The following is a 16,981-nucleotide window of genomic DNA, read 5'->3' on the forward strand; positions in this document are numbered from 1 at the left end:
AGGTTTTGCTTTGAGGGGCGTCTGGGTGGCTCAGTGGATTGAGCCTCTGCCTTCAGCTCAGATCATGATCTTGGTCCTGGGATTCAGCCCCGCAGTGGGCTCTCTGCTCAGTGGGGAGCCTGCTTCTCTCCCCCTCCCCGGCCCACCACCTGCTTGTGATCTCTGCCTGTAAAATAAATTTTAAAAAAACAAATCCTAAAAAAAATATATATATAAAGGTTTTGCTTTGAATCTGGGTCTAAACAAAACTCAAGCAGGAGCTTTGGTTGATAGCTCCTTTTAACCTAAGCCAGTCTTGGCCTGCGGTTTTTATTTCCATTCCATGCATTCTTTGCAGAAGCTACTTTTAAAATACCGCATTCATAGGGGCGCCTGGGTGGCTCAGTGGTTTAATGTCTCTGCCTTCAGCTCAGGTCATGATCCCGGGGTCCTGGGATCGAGCCCCGCATCGGGCTCTCTGCTCGGCGGCTAGCCTGCTTCCTCCTCTCTCTCTGCCTGCCTCTCTGCCTACTTGTGATCTCTGTCTGTCAAATAAATAAATAAAATCTTTAAAAAAAAAAAAAAAAACACCACATTCATGTAGTTGGGATAAAGAACATTCATCTTACCGTTGCAGTATAAGTAAAAAGTAGTAACTGTGTAGGAGCCACTAACAGAATTCTCACACTCAGAGCACAGGTAGCAGCCAAAGTCAGTCTCCAGATGATTTGACAAAGTAGTATTTAATTTATTTATCTTTATTCTCTATGGTAGTTCTCTTATCCTGTTTATTTCTTCTCAAAGATACTGAAAAAGCTCTTACAGGATCGTAGAGCTGTTAAGATGGTCTTCGAATCTAGAAGCTTCCCTCCACCAGAAGTTACCTCTTGAACACGGGCCATTCATACTTGCCTTTGCTGTTTCCGTAGTTAGTGTGTATGTTTCCAGAATTTACTTTGCTTTTCAAAAAGTTGACCACTATTTTGCTTTTGATTCTACTAAACTGTGATTTCAGCAGGAGCTTAATCTCCTGAATTGTGTTTCCTTTGTGAAGCTGAAGCCTTGGGGAGCACGGAGGCCAAGGCTGTTCCTTACCAGAAGTTTGAGGCACATCCCAATGACCTCTACGTGGAAGGACTGCCCGAAAACATTCCTTTTAGAAGTCCCTCATGGTACGGCATCCCACGGCTGGAGAAGATCATACAAGTGGGCAATCGAATTAAATTTGTTATTAAAAGGTAAGATGATGATCTCCGGAAGCAAATGTAATGCTGTCCTTAAGAAAAGATTAATATCGGGACGCCTGGGTGGCTCAGTCGGTGAAGCACCTGCTTTCAGCTCAGGTCATGATCCCAGGGATCGAGCCTCGCATCAGGCTCCGTGCCTGGTGGGGGAGCCTGCTTCTCCCTCTCCCTCTGTCTCTCTGTGTGCTCTGTCTCTCTAGCTCTCACTCTCTCGCAATTAAATAAATCTTTAAAAAAAAAAAGAAGATTAATTTCATGCAGGTGGGGTCTTTTATTCCCCCTCCTGTTGGACTTACTGTCCATATTTAAAATAAAGTTGTATTATAGTTAGATTTGTTTATCAAGGGAATGTTTGTTTAGTATCAGGCACCAGATGGACAAAGCTGGGTCCAACAGGAACCCTGTCTTGGGAGGCTTGTTACAGAGATAAATGCAAAAAGGTGTTTATTTTTTTGCTTTGGGGGAGAAGGTGAGGGTGGCCAGTAGATGGGTGCATCGAGTAGTGGAAAAGAGCTTCGAGTACAGGCACTAGTAGAAGTAGAGGAGAGAGGGCGGGTCCCGGAACCGCAGCGTTCTCTGCGGGTGTGGGAAGCCAGGCAGAGGCGGGCTCGCGGAGGAAGCCTTTGGTCCTGTACTGTCAGTGGGGTAATGAAAAGGTTTTAAAGCCAGTTCTTTTTTTTTTTTTTTTTTTTTAATATTTTATTTATTTATTTATTAGAGAGAGAGACAGAAAGAGCATGAAGGGGGGAAGACGCAGAGGGAGGAGGAGAAGCCGACACCCGGCTGAGCAGGGAGCCCGACATGGGGCTCGATCCCAGGACCCTGAGATCATGACCTGAGCCGAAGGCAGTCACTTAACTGACGGAGCCACCCAGGCGCCCCTAAAGCCAGTTCTTTTTAAAAGAAGTTGGTGGGGGACGTCTGGGTGGCTCCGTCAGTTAAGCAGGTCATGATCCCAGGGTCACGGGATCGAGTTCCCCTTCAGGCTCCTTGCTCAGTGGGGAGCCTGCTTCTCTCTCTGCCTCTGCTGCCTCACTGCCTGCTTGTGTGCTCGCTCGTACTCGCTCTCTCTGACAAACAAGTAAGTAAGAGCAGTTGGTGAGACCCCTGACTGGCTCAGTTGGTGTGGTGTGCGACTCTTGATTTGGGGTTTGCGAGTTCAAGTCCCACATTGGGCTAAGAACTTACTTTAAAAATAAAAATAATAATAATTTGGATTTGCATTTTATTTGATGGAGAGAAAGATCACAAGTAGGCAGAGAGAGAGAAGCAGGCTCCCTGCTGAGCAGAGAGCCCAATGCGGGGCTCCATCCCAGGGCCCTGAGATCATGACCTGAGCAGAAGGCAGAGGCTTTAACTCACTGAGCCAGCCAGGTGCATTTTTAAATCCAGCCAGCCTGGATTTGCATTTTAAAAGGATTCTTCTGGCTTGAGTTTGAAGGGTGGTGGAATGGGTGATTTGTGGGGAGGGAGAGGGTGCCGAAGGCCTGTCTTGACTACAGAAGGCTGCTGTGGCGGTAGCATGCATAGCTCTGGCTTATTCGTTGGACCTTGTGCATGTGTATGGTCACTGGGTCTCCCCGTGTAAGGGAGAGGACTCTCCAGTTCGGCACAGCTAGATATTTTTGGCCGTATTATGGTGGAGCTCGTGCGGTTTCAGAAGCACTTGAACGGTTTTGGGGAGACAGCGACTGCTTTCGCACTGTTGAGCTTCACGTGCCTTTGAGGACATTCGGTCGGAACCTGAATCTGTGAAAATTGCTATTTTCAAAATAATCGAGTCCTCCAGCTGACTTCCCCCCCACTGGAAGTGAAGTGTGACTGAAGCGTAATGAAGTCACGGACAGCGCCCGGCTGTGTGGGGTGGCCTGTCGGGCGTTCCGCGCGCGGTTACTCACCCCGCCCGTGTTTTTGCAGACCAGAACTTCTGACCCACAGCACTACCGAAGTCACTCAGCCGAGAACCAACACACCAGGTAAGATAGCTATGGGTTCCTTTTTAAAGCTCAGATCGGTGTTCTTCAGTCTTATAAAGTGATAGAACTCCTCTTTCTCCCTTTCCCCCAGAAACCGTATGTGGACGCTTAGTACAGGCTCCCTCGGGTAGCAGCGCACACCCAGGTAGTTCTGGGAAAGCTCAGCCTTCAAGTTTAGGTCCGTGGTGTTCAGTAAGCATCACTACTATTCAGCATGTGTCATTTTTAATATTCCGGCAGCCCGATCTGTGTTCCGTGCTCTAGTCAACATCAGCAAACACAATAGCTACGACTGCGGTGTGAGTTTTTACACTCAGAGCACATCTCACGCCGGGGAAGCACATTCTGAGTCTTGGGTCGCAGCCTGTGGCTCATGTGGCGGAGCCTGCAGACGCGGACCTTAACCTGTGGTCACTCGGCCCCCGTCTTCTCAGTGACAAACAGTGCAGTTCCAGCAGCTGCACTGACCTCATAGCCCCGTGGAACTGGGAGGTCTCAGTCTCCGTTGTGTGAATGAATGGTTTTATTTTCTCCATCTGAACTATAAGTGTGCCTTTATTCCTTTGCCATCTTTTTGTTCAGCGGGCATAGTGTCAGAAAAAGTGACCGCAGCTCGTGTGTCTTCTATAGACTCACGGACTTCTGTTGCCAAGAGCTAGGGGGCGATTTGGGATTCACGCAGTTAATTGTTCACACACAACGGCAGACAAGAGGGACGCCTTCGTGGCTCAGTCGCTGCGTGTCTGCCTTCCGCTCAGGTCGTGATCCCAGGATCCTGGGAGCAGAGCCCTGCGTCGGGCTCCCTGCTCGGCGAGAGGCCTGCTTCTCCTTCTCCCTCTCCCACTCCCCCTGCTTGTGTTCCCTCTCTCGCTGTCTCTCTTTCTCTCTGTCAATTAAAAAAAAAAAAACGATACCCACGAGGTCTGTACTAGGCCCTGGGGGTCCCTGCAGGCAGCCAGCAAAGGCGAACCAGGATCCCGGAGAGACAGCAGAGTCATTTGTGTTTCTGGTGGCATGCGAAATGGTTGAGATGTACCGTGTGCAGGGGAAGCCGAATTCCCCTGTGCCAGGAACCCTGCTGGGGAGACGGTGTGATCAGTGAGCGGCAGAATCCGCCCAGCGGCCTCCTCGGCCTGCTTTTGATTTAGACAAAGGAAGTATTGGCGACACAGGGAAGGTCGGGGAGGAGCCAGGCTTTGCTGAGGGAAGTGATAGAAGGAGCAGTATTTTTGAAGGTATGACTGGGGTCACCTGGATTAGTGTGACCTTGACGAGAGGCTCTGTCCAAGTCTTTCTCAAGAGAAGCACCAAATTCAAGGTTGTGCTTACGGAATCGCTGGTTGATCATTCTGGTAGCGACGCAAACGTGACAGTATATTGAGGGAGCCCGGGGTCGGGTGTACTTACCTGTCGTCCTCTGGCCGAGATCCTTGGGATCTGTCGTCCGAGAAGAGTCTCGATGCTCTGAATCGTTAATGGTACTTGGCTCCCACCTTTCTCCGGAGACCGTGGCGGGAGGTAACGTTGTCGTTCTTCGTTCCCGCAGGACCGGTCATCTGGTCTGCCGGTAAGCCAGGCATCTGTTTCTCGCTGGGCTAGTTCGGGTCCGACTGCGTAACACAAGTTAGTTACCCCATTAGGAAGGTCTGCGTAAGCGTTGGCATGACATGAGATGTCATAAAACTTGTGTGCTTCAACGCATGGGGGCACTTTGCCCTCAGTTTTAGAACAGACACACACAGGTCCCGTGGGAGAGAGTCCTGGAGTTGTAACAACCAGGTGGTTGAGCTTTGAAGGGGCAGAACAGGAAGGGGCACCCGCTTCCTGGGAGGAGTAGTACAGAGACCTTCACCAGCAGAGGAGGTGTTGGGTGAGGCAGAAAATGGACGAGGGAACAGAAGCTCTTGACCTTGGAGAAGTGGAGTCTCGATGTTTCTTAATACCAGTTTTTGGTTTGTACCTGACTTCCTTCCTCTGGCTGAAAGGTTGAGCCACACCACACGAAACACTTGAGATGGTAGGTTTTCTTTTAAAAGTAAGAGCTTTTAAGGTACTTCCCCAAAGTAAAAGTGTATTATGAGATTTTCCCAAGCCACTGACCTTTAGCAGTATTTCCAGAACTTTCCCAGCATTTCTAGACTGCCTCTGTCCACAGACACAGATGACTTCCGCCCTGAACGTGATCCTCGTGCTCTGCGCTCCTTTCCCTCTTACTCTTTCTCTCGCTCGCTCGCTCCTCTCTCTGTCAACTCCCCCCCATCCGAAGCGCCACCAAACAAGCCTCGAGTGTCTTTTAAGTAAGTGATGTCCTCCATGTCTTCTGCGGTGGCTCATTTTCCCTTTATTTACGAGGGGTTTGTTGTCTTGTGCATAAGAGGAAGGAAAGAAGCCCGGCTGTAGACGTGGGCAGCGGCAGGTCAGATCTCTGAGTCCCTTTACCGTGCATCTCTCCGTGTATTTCTGTGATTTTCTGTGATTAGTGAAGTTTCCCTTTCTGTGGATTTCTAGCCACGCGCCAGCTTGATAACGCAATGAACAGCTGACAGAAAGTAGATACAGTCGGAGCTGTTCTGTGAACCTGACGCGGCCGCTGCTCCCTGCCCCAACACGGTCCTGTGGCGCTCCTCCAAGGAGGAACCTTCGAAAAACACTGTTTAGAGCCTTCTTACAAACTCGTTCTTTATTTACAGTGTGGACCGAAATTTGATTTCTGTCCTCCTGAAGCTCCGGTGTTGGCCAGGTGCAGGGGGTCTCCTCGACACCCAGAGGTTTGGGGGCACCTGGGTGGCTCAGTGGGTTAAAGACCCAGAGGTTTTGTTTCTAAACAAAATCAAGTTCAGAGCGTCGCTGGATTCAACACCGAAAGCTGACAGAGTGTTGTATGTTAGGTAGAGCGGAATGTTCTGAAAAGGACCGTCACCGGGAGGAGCCACACCCAGCCTCCTCCTGTGTCCACACCGAGAAGGAACGTTGTTAACCACATTTACTTGTGCTTTCTAGTCAAAGAAGACTGGAATGTCAGAATTACCAAGCTACGGAAGCAAGTGGAAGAGATTTTTAATTTGAAATTCGGTAAGTGAAACCCAGTGATCGTGTCTTAGTTTAGAAATCTGAACGGAAGGCGGTGTTCCGCGCGTCCCACAGCCGCGGGGCGGAAGGAAGGAAGCCCCAGAAACGGGGTTTTCGTTGCTCTCTGCTGCTGAGTCCGCGGCTGAACCCGAGCGCGGGACCGTGCTTCTCCCAGACGCCGTGTTCTGGTGCGTCCCAGCCGGAGAGCAAGGGAGGCGGCGGGGGAAGGCTCGGCTCGGCCGCGCGCGCTTCCAACCGGGCTGACACCGCAGGTGCAGCGGATACGTGTCCCGCTTGTCCCGGCGCCGCCTGTTGGCTGCGGTTTCCGGGAGCGCGGTCTTGAGGGGGCTTCTGAGGGGACCCGGTGGGCGTGTGTCTGTGGATGGCACGTGTCGCTCATGGAGAAGGAGGGCAGGAGTGGGAGTGATAGCAGTCCTGCCAGGGCCTTCCCGTCCGCCCTTACTGCGTCCTGTTCTGTGTCCCGGATCCCGAACCTTCCACCTCTGCCTCTGCTCTGTCCGCATGAGCTGCGCGCGGGGGCACCAGGTGCAGCCCGTATCTGTCACCGGCAAACAGGCTTTCGGGGCCGTGGCCCATAGTTCCCGATTGATTCTGCCCAGAGCACAGAGATCGTTCTGACTAATGATGGAACTTCCCTTGTGGTTCGCTGAAGTGCTAAATGTTCTTTTTCAAGATACTATTTTTTAGGCCCCTTCTTGCGTTTTGCACGCTATCCTATGCAAAATGCTTCCAATAATCGAGTGGGGGCCCCCCTTAAGAAAAGAAAACTACTGAGTGGAGATCGCTAGCCGGTGGGGGTCTGCGTAACACGCTTGAGAGCGCCCGGGTGATCGCTAGCCGGTGGGGGTCTGCGTAACACGCTTGAGAGCACCCGGGTGATCGCTAGCCGGTGGGGGTCTGCGTAACACGCTTGAGAGCGCCCGGGTGTTAGCTCGGCTAACGTCGTGATCACTTTGCAATCTGGACAAATACCAAATCGTGGTATTTGGCATGCCTGAAACGAGTGTAATGTTACATGTCAACTGTACCTTGATAAAAGGAAACATTTTTTAAAAGAATACAGACAAACAATAAAAGAATGCCCGTAACATTTTACCTTCTGTGTGTTACGTTCTCTTATCTTGCAGCTCAAGCTCTTGGACTCACAGAGGCCGTCAAAGTTCCATACCCTGTGTTTGAATCCAACCCCGAGTTCCTTTACGTAGAAGGCTTGCCAGAAGGAATCCCCTTCCGAAGCCCTACCTGGTTTGGGATCCCGCGACTTGAAAGGATTGTCCGTGGGAGTAATAAAATCAAGTTTGTTGTTAAAAAGTAAGTTCAGTTTGCCCATCTAGTCATTTCTGGCGTCAGAACAGTGAAGTTCTGTTTCCATCTGAAGTGTTTTCTGGCTGTGGGTGGCCTCGTGGCGATGGGAGAGCTCAGCTCTGAGCTGCCGCCTTGGCACAGGCCCTTGCCTTGGCTCGTCCTTGAACCCGCATAGATTCTCTTCTTCATACAAGGAGGGTGGCACCTGCTTCGCCGGGGTGGTGTTCGGCGGGGTCAAAGACACGGTGCTGACGCTTTGCCTTCCTCGTACATGAATGGAGGTTGAGGACGGGTTTGTAGCTGCCCCAGTGCTCCGGGGCAGCCTGGGTTTCCGTGCTTGTGTCTCTACGCACCTTTCTGCAGGGTTTCTGTACTTGCCCAGACTAAACTAGTGTCCGGTAATTTCCACTTCACGGAAGAAGTCATTTACTCTTCACGAAATCATGTAGCAGGTCATGGTGGGAGGGAAAAGTGAGGGTGGTTCTTGTCCATAGCGACAGAATGTGTTGTCCCTTGACAGCACGAGGGTCCTCAGAAGAGAAAATCGCTGGTCCTGGTAACGTTCACTAGCTGTGAAGACCAGTGGTATGCTGGGAGTTCTAATATTTCTTGGTTTTCTCTCTAGACCTGAACTAGTGATCTCCTACCTGCCTCCTGGAATGGCTAGTAAAATAAACACTAAAGGTAAGAGGTCACATGCTCTGTGTTTCACGTCTGTGCAGTGAAACACTCCTTACTGACGTTACCTGAATTCCGCCGAGTCGCGCGCCTAGTGTCTTTCCGGGGCTTTTGGTTTGTTTCTCTGCTTTTAAAGGTACTTTATATAGTGGGCGCCACCCCCCCCAAAAAAAAAACCATTCCATTGACAATTCCTGGTCGCCATCCTCTGTCATTCACGCTTCCACCGTGTCGTTGGGACTCTGGTGGAGGATCACCACTTGGATTCTTCAGTTTTCGTAGAAGCGATCCGAGCTGTGTGAATATTCTGCCGTGATAAAGCATCCCCTTCTGGGTGGTGTTTCCCTTCCAATATGCAAAAGTGATCGTGTGCTTATTTTGTAGCCTTGCAGTCGCCGAAAAGACCACGGAGCCCTGGGAGCAATTCAAAAGTTCCTGAAATTGAGGTCACTGTGGAAGGTAAGGCCACTCGGGGGCAGGTTTCTGGTGATTCTCCAGTTCACTAATTCTATCCATTAAAGTTTACTGTCTGCTTTTATGCAGATGAATTTTTACAAAACTGGGCTTACACATGGAGCGTAAAAAACAAAAGAACACAAATTATGAGGCTGGCTTCTGGGTTCCTCTTGTCCTTTGTTCATGGATACAAGAAGACTGAGCTCGCGGTTCAGGTGTTCATCCGTAGAGGGCAGGACGTACAGGAGATGGTGTTCCAGGCCGGCCTGGCCCCACTGTGCAGACACAGTGTATGTGTCACTCTCTCGGTCGGGCAGGGAGGATCTGAGACAGAATGATGCACAGGCTCGAGTGCTAAGAGGTTTGGGGTTTTCAAGTCTGGACTCCGTCATTTGGGCAAAGTACTTAAAATCTCTGCTTCAGTTAATACATCTGTAAAATGGTCATAAGAATGGTACTTAGCTCATATGCTGTTTTTTAAATTTTTAAATCTTTTTTTAAGATTTTATTTATTTGTTCTACACAGAGAGACACAGCAAGAAAGGGAACGGAAGCAGGGTTACTGGGAGCGGGAGAAGCAGGCTTCCTGCCAAGCAGGGAGAGCCCGATGCGGGGCTCCATCCCAGGACCCTGGGGTCATGACTGGAGCCAAAGGCAGACACTTAATGACCAAGCCACCCAGGCGCCGCTCATGTGCTGTTTTTAAAATTGAGATAAAATTCGCATATAAAATTTGCCATTTTATTTTTCTTAATTCACTCCTTAAAATACACAATTCAGCATATTCATACGGTGGTGCAGCCATCAGACCAAACTCCAGAACGTTCTCATCACCCGGAAGAGGACCCCATCCTTACCTAACAGCAGTTGTGCTGCGTCTCCCCATCCCTGCAGCCCCTGGGAGCCACCTACTTTTTCGTCTCTGGCTAAGCCTATTCTCGACGTCTCACGGAAGCGGAATGACAATGGGTGACCCTTGGGAATGGTTTCTGTCATTTGGCGGAATGTTTTCCAGGTTCACCTCTGTTGTACCTTGACCCAGTACTACAGTCCTTCCCCTCCGTCTGCTTTTGAAGATTTGTGCTTAAATACACGTGACAAGGATGAGAGAGATTGACCCTTCCTCTTCCCGTCAAAATGCAGTCAGCGCTGGGTCCTCTCATTCCAGTAACCGCCCTGCCGTTCCCCACAGCTGCACGACATTCCGTCAGCAGCACCCACGTGTTGGCCACCACTGTTTCTTTTCTGATTTTTATTGTTTTAAAGATAAGAGAGCGACTGCGCATGAGCAGGCGGAAGGGGGGCAGAGAAAGAGGGACAAGCAGACTCCCCGCTGGTGCTGGGACTTGACCTCAGACCCCCAAGATCGTGACCTGAGCCGAAGTCAGACGCTTAGTCGACTGAGCCACCCAGGCGCCCCTTCTGTTTCTGATTTTTTGTATGCTATCCTTCCTAATAGGTGTGCATTTCTTTTTCTTGGTAACTAGTATCACATCAGGTGGATACGCCACATTTTGTTTATCCATCCGTCAGGTGGACATTGGGAACGCTTCTGGCTTGGGGTATTAGGAATTACATTACTAGGAGCATTGGTATGGAAGTTCTTGTATGGACATAAGTTTTTTTGTTTTTTTTTAAAGATTTTATTTATTTTATTTGGCAGACAAATCATAAGTAGGCAGAGAGAGAGAGAGAAAGAGGCTTCCTGCTGAGCAGAGAGCCCGATGCGGGGCTCGATCCCAGGACCCTGGGATCATGACCTAAGCTGAAGGCAGAGGCTTTAACCCTCTGAGCCACCCAGGCGCCCCTGGACATAAGTTTTTAATGTCGATTTATATTTAGAAGGTCTGATTATTAAATACAAATACATGTATTAACTAAAATGATCTCGTGTAAAAGGTGGTAACTTTTCTTGCTTTGCAGTAGAATTAGCCAGGGAGACGAGATAGGAATGGGATGCTGTTTAGGTTGGTGATAAACCCGTTTATCCTACGTACCAGCGGAGAAACCCATTTTGGGGGTGTTTACCTGGGTGGCTCAGTTAGTTAAGCATCTGCCTTCAGCTCAGGTTATGATCTCGGGGTCCTGGGATCAAGTTGCGTATCAGGCTCCCTGCTCAGCGGCGATCCGCCCTCTCCCTCTGCCTGCTGCTTCCCCTGCTTGTGTGTGTGTCTGTCTCTCTGACAAATAAATAAGTAATACCTTTTTTAAAAAAAAAAACCCACCACCAAACCATTGTTTCTGAAATGAAAGAAATACCATTTAAGTGTTAGACCCTCAATTCGCACACTTTATATTTTTGGTTTCTAATTGAAAAGGAGTGGACTAAGGTCAGTGATGAGTTGGTGAAAACTGGTTTTGAGCTGCCTTCAGATTAACAGAGAATGGGTTTATGTTACGTTCCCCCTGCCGTAGATTTCCTGTGCCACGGTAGCTTTCTGTTCCTTCACCAGGTCTGTAAATGGACTCTGAATTTAAGTAGTAATTGTTAAAATACCATAAAGTCATTGCTAGTATTTTCCCTTGATGTATGTCGTAAAAGCTGTGTCCCGGTCCGGGAGTTTTTTGGCAGTTTAGCGGTGAGGGGAGAGGTATTTTGCCTGCACCGTACTAATACTGTTTTGTACATCAGGCTTGTTGGGAATTGTTTTACTTTAAAAGATAAATGTATCACATATAATTTATACACGGTCAAATGTACCCGTTGCAGTCCTGCGGTGTGATTTTTGAAAACGTTGGTGCTAGCGTTTGATTCGCTTTTTGGATCGTCACCAGCTCCCTGCCCCGCCCCCCGGGCACCTCAGCAGTCAGTTCTCCCGGCTGGGCCCAGGCGCAGCCTCGCCCCGTCTGCTTTCGGCCCACGGAATGCTTTGGCCTGTTCGGAATTCCGTGTGAATGCAGTCCTGTCAGCTCTGCTCTTTGCGACTGGCTGCTTTTTCACAGCATAAGGCTTTTCGGTTCTACACTCGTGGCATAGCGCCGTGCCCCCTTGTCACGGCGAGCACCCTCCATGGTGTGGCTTCCCCGTGTTTGTTACGTGGTCGTCAGCGGACTTCGGGTCTGTTTCCAGCCTTGGCTGAGAACGAGACTGCGGACGCTGGAGAGCAAAGCGCGGCCTGTGTCCTCTCGGGGAGCAGAGTCGTGGAGCTGGTCAGGGGCCTCGGGGCCGTCCGGCAGCTCTTGGGGGCGCTTTTGTCACTTCACACTTCCGCCAGGAGCTGCCGCGTGCCACTTGCCACCGGTCCTCCGGGTCCTCGGCACTGTCATCGTTTTAAATTTAGCTTTCCCGGTGGGGGGCGTGGTGCTTTTTCACTTCACTGTAAACCTGAATCCTGCCTTACTAATGTAGACTGAGATCTAGATACTTCAGGCAGTCCGTTCCACCTGCTGCTCCCAAGTGCCTTCCCGTGTCACCCCGTTGTCACTCCAGGCTCGCTTCACCAGTGCGGAGCCCAAGCAGAGGGGTGAGCCGGCTGGCCTTAGTAGCCCTTTGCAGGGCTGCGGGCACGGGCGGACTGATGGCCTCGTCGTGGTTGTCCCTCCTGGCGAGTCCAGGCTGCGAGAGACAGCTCGCCTTTGCGCACTTGGCTCTCGTATTTGTTGTAGAGAGAGCGCGCACTTGTGAGTGGGGAGGTGCGGAGGTGCGGAGGAGCCCAGTGAGGGCCCGATCTCAGAACGCTGGCATCGCGACCTGAGCTGAAGTCAAGAGTCTGGTGCTTAACCGACGGAGCCGCCCAGGCGCCCCCCGACGTGTTCTAGAGCATGACAGATGCAGTCGCCTTGAGTCCCCCGCTGCCATCCTCCCCTCCCACACGCCCGAGGATGCCGAGGCCGTGTCTACGCCGAGTTCACAAGATGGAAAGTGGCGGCCGCGCGCACGTCAGGGGCTTGTGTTGCTTGAGTCAGGTTCTGGCCCGCAGGCGCATCAGAGACTAGTGGTGAGGACCGAGGAGCCAGACCCCGCAGTGGGGACCCCAGCCCCACCGCGTGCTGTGTGCTTGGCTGCAGGCTGCGTAGCCCCCAGGGCTCAGGGTGCCCACACGTACGGCGGGCACGTGTGTCCTGTGAAAGCAGGGTGCGCTCGGGGCAGCGACCAAGCCGTAGCTGTTGGTCGTGTCGCTGCAGATGTTGTTCTCCACGGGGGACAGCATAGGAAGTAGGTAGCTCAGTAGCAAGGCGGTTCAGGTGAAAGCCCAGAGGGTGTTTTTTATTTTTTTAAAGATTTTATTTCATTTGAGAGAGCATGCTGTGCTGGGGGCAGGGGGCTGGGAGTCTCCGGCAGTCCCCGCTGGACTCAGGGCCCGGTGCACCGCTCCGTCCTAGGACCCTGAGATCGTGACCTGAGCCGAAGTCAAGACTCAGAGGCCCCCTGAAAGCCCAGAGTCTATACAGATATTCTGCAAAGTGGGAAATTTGGAGTTGAAAGACCTATCTTTAGGATGTTGGTTATTTTCTTAACAGATTTGAAGAAACTTAATTTCTTCTTATTTTCCCATTACTTTGGCTATTATGTTTTTAAAAATTCTTCAGATTAAAATAAACTTACTATTTAAGCATTAGGTGACCTCTACATAAAGAGGAGTCAGGGCTTGGGATTTATAAGAATAACTTAAACTAATAGTTCTTTTCATTCAGTGGAAGAGCAACCGGTTTCTCACGACATTGTTTCTGATTCGTACTGAGAATGCGGGGTGGGGGTGCAGAGTCGCTGCAGAATCCAAAGGAAGCCTTCTCATGGAGAGAGCACAACCATACCCGAAGCTGTCGTTGTTCAAGGGTTGAGAGGAAAACACACAAGCAAACGTAGCTATCCCCAAATTAGATGGCTCCAGAAGGGCTTGTCGGAGCATTAAGCGAATTGAAAATTTGTCAGATCTTCCAGAAAGCTGATTCTGTTTAAGGCGAAAGTGGCTGAATGCAGGGGCGGAAGTGGAAAAGTGGACGGAGGCTGTGGTGGGGGCCTCGGCGCCCACTGCACTGCAGAGTTTGTGTACGGTCTGAACCTAACACGGTTGTTCAGGGAGACACGAGCGATACTGACACGTGATGGGGTACGTGTATTGATTATGATTTTTTCTTTCTAATTCTTCTTTAGGCCCTAATAACAACAACCCTCAAACCTCCGCGGTTCGAACCCCTACCCAGACTAATGGTTCTAATGTTCCCTTCAAGCCTCGAGGGAGAGAGTTTTCCTTTGGTAAATAAGAATTTTATTTTTCTTAATTTCATCATTTTACATAAAAGGAACCAATACAAACGCTGTATTTTTCTAGGGGAACAGTTCTTTCTTTGGTTAGTTAGAGTATATGCGCTAGGAAAGGTACTATAATAGCTCCTCAGCCCCTCTGTGCCTCAGTTTCTGGATTGGTGAAATGGGGTTACTATTCCTTCCTGCCTCCTGGGGTTATTATGAGGAGTAGGAGTACTAAGTTAGTTCAAGGGTAGGACCGTACCTGGCACACTGAGCAGGCTGTCACTGTTTTTTGGGAGGTTTCTTGGTTTTCATTTGTTTTTTATTTTAGTTTATGTCATTTATTTGTTGCCAGTGTTTTAGTAATACAGTGAAACGGTTTAATGTAGAATTAGAGTAGTTGCCAAGACACGACTGTGCTAAAAACCTATGTCTTTTTTCTTAAAGATGCACAGTGAAATAAATTGTTGAGCAGAGATGTATTTTGCCAAGTAATGCTAGTAACTGTCTTGTTTTTCACTTGCAGAGGCCTGGAATGCCAAAATCACGGACCTAAAACAGAAAGTTGAAAATCTCTTTAATGAAAAATGCGGTAAGTTTATTTTTAAATGTTAGGACTAAAATATATGGTAGCCTTTTCCCAGTAGAATGTGTGCAGAATACAATGTGGAGCGTTACTGTCATGGAAGATACCTGTGTTCTGTGGGTGTGGATTCCGCCTTTTCTCCCACTTTTCTGAGCACTGCAACATTGAACACATTTTTCTAAAATTGAAAATAATACCATTTAAAATATATATATATATATATAATTTTAGTGCTTGCAAAATGTAATTTTAAAAGGACTTTTTTAAAAAGGCTGAGTTTGAGATGGGACTGTGAGAGAGAAAGGGAGCGTGTGTGTCTTACAGGCGAGGCTCTGGGCCTCAAGCAAGCCGTGAAGGTGCCCTTTGCGCTATTCGAGTCTTTCCCGGAGGACTTCTACGTGGAGGGCCTGCCTGAGGGGGTGCCCTTCCGGCGGCCGTCGACCTTCGGCATTCCGAGGCTGGAGAAGATACTCAGAAACAAGGCCAAGATTAAGTTCATCATCAAAAAGTAAGCGCAGTGAGCTGGAAGGAGCCTGGCCGTGAGGTAGTGGCGCCCAGACGCAGGCACATGGGGACTGGGCTTCCCCTTTGTGCCGAGACCTGGTTAGCTCTAAGAGTCAAAGGGGAAAGCTCTTGGAGCTGTGCTTCTGTGGGTCTTTTAAGTTTTTCGTGACTGGTTATAAGAGGGCAGGGGGTGCTGGAGCTTGTCAGAGGGATAACCCCTTGACCTTGCTGATAGACCCCTGTCTTACCGTTAATGGTGCTGCTGGGTCTAAGCAGTCGTTCGGTTTTGTGAAGCCCCGTGATTTCTCCAGCTTACAGAATATTTTCTCTTTCTGTCTTTAAGTTTATTTATTTGTTTTAGTAATCTCTACACCCAAGCTGGGACGTGAACTCACGACCACGAGATCAAGAGTCGGAAGTTCTTCCAACTGAGCCCAGCAGGCGCCCCCAGAATATTTTAAATTTCAGTTGGCTTTGGAGGTCTATAAGTTAGGCCAATACAGTTGGAATGGATGGGAATAATCAGAAATTAAAAATATGTGTTGATGCCCAAGAATTATAGGAAATTAACGGAAGTGAATTTTAGGCTATTAACGTTCGCTTCTGAGTCCCACAGCAGAATTGTCAAATGCTCAAAGCCAACACCGTCAACCAGGGTGGCCACCTCTTGTACTTCTGACCAGGTCTGGAGAGGTCTGGCAGTAGCTAAGCCCTCTGCTTCTGTGTCTTCCTAGAGAAAGACTCGTGCTCCAGTTTCCACCAGTTTGTTTTCTGTTTCCATGCTGTCCCCATGTTCCCTGTTTCCATTCTCAGGTCTAGCGCTCGATTCTTCCAGGATACGGCGGAAACCACGGGCAAGGGAAGCTCGTTGAAGCTGTGACCATGATCAGAGCGGGGTTTCCCCTGGGTGTTTCTTTAGACAAGGGACATGTTCTTTCTGTTCTTACGTTACTACGAATTGAATGTATATATACAGAAAATAAATGGTTTTGTAAAATCTTTGTTTAACTTTTAATGTTTTACTCTGGGATTATTAGCACATGTTTTTTTCTCCTTCCTGTTTTTCAGGCCTGAGATGTTTGAGACCGCAATTAAGGAGAGCACGTCCTCCTCGAAGAGCCCTCCGAGTGAGTGTCCTCGCTGCAGAGTGTGTGGTGGGAAATGATGTTGCAGCAATGATTTTTTTTTTTTTTAATCATTGAAAGAACAGCTACTGAGTTAAAACCAGGAAAGTTCATTAAAAGTTGTGTTTTGACTGCTTTACAATTTTGAGTTTGTTTATGAGAATGTTTACGTGTCTGCCACTGTACTGAGCACAGAGACAAAGAGAAAAAAAGAGTAGGAGGGGGCAGTCTTTCAGGAAACTTAATCCCTCAGAGTGACAAAATACACCATCAAAAGGAGCAGCACTGGGGCGCCTGGGGGGCTCAGGTCATGATCCCGGCGTCCTGGGATCGAGCCCCACGTTGGGCTCCCTGCTCAGCAGGAAGCTGGCTTCTCCCTCTCCCACCCCCCCTGCTTATGTTCCCTCTTTTGCTGTGTCTCTCTCTGCCAAATAAATAAAATCTTCAAAAATAAAAAAAAAGGATCAACTTCTCACAAAATTGGGTTAAATACTATCTTGTGTCATCGGATTTTTTTTTTTGATATTTCATTTATTTATTTGACAGAGAGAGATATCACAGGTAGGCAGAGAGGCAGGCAGAGAGAGAGGGGAGGAAGCAGGCTCCCTACTGAGCAGAGAGCCTGATGCGGGGCTTAGTCCCAGGATCCTGGGATCATGACCTGAGCCAAAGGCAGAGGCTTATCCCACTGAGTCATCCAGGCGCCCCAGTAGAGCTGGTTTAATTACAGTTTATGTGTGTTCTAATCCAAACTTTCTCTTTTAAGGAAAAATAAATTCATCCCCGAACGTTAATACTACTGCATCAGGTGTGGAAGATCTTAACATCATTCAGGTGACGATTCCAGG

At 49.2% G+C, this 16,981-nt stretch overlaps 1 protein-coding gene across 6 annotated transcripts in view; it reads left to right on the plus strand.

The window, feature by feature from the left end:
• GTF2I (general transcription factor IIi) overlaps positions 1-16,981 on the plus strand; it is a gene marked incomplete at its 3' end in the record, with an annotated part of 104,048 nt that overhangs the window by 80,262 nt on the left and 6,805 nt on the right. For all 6 annotated transcript variants that reach the window (XM_082712627.1, XM_082712625.1, XM_082712628.1 and 3 more), the window contains 11 exons: positions 1,034-1,217; positions 3,141-3,199; positions 6,200-6,271; positions 7,417-7,600; positions 8,220-8,278; positions 8,657-8,731; positions 13,824-13,925; positions 14,446-14,511; positions 14,830-15,013; positions 16,078-16,136; positions 16,900-16,980. In XM_082712627.1, the coding sequence (XP_082568753.1) occupies positions 1,034-1,217; positions 3,141-3,199; positions 6,200-6,271; positions 7,417-7,600; positions 8,220-8,278; positions 8,657-8,731; positions 13,824-13,925; positions 14,446-14,511; positions 14,830-15,013; positions 16,078-16,136; positions 16,900-16,980 (1,125 nt within the window). The remainder of the gene's footprint in view (positions 1-1,033; positions 1,218-3,140; positions 3,200-6,199; positions 6,272-7,416; positions 7,601-8,219; positions 8,279-8,656; positions 8,732-13,823; positions 13,926-14,445; positions 14,512-14,829; positions 15,014-16,077; positions 16,137-16,899; position 16,981) is intronic.

The sequence above is a fragment of the Mustela nivalis genome (assembly GCF_964662115.1).
Source record: "Mustela nivalis genome assembly, chromosome: 19".
NCBI lineage: Eukaryota > Metazoa > Chordata > Mammalia > Carnivora > Mustelidae > Mustela > Mustela nivalis.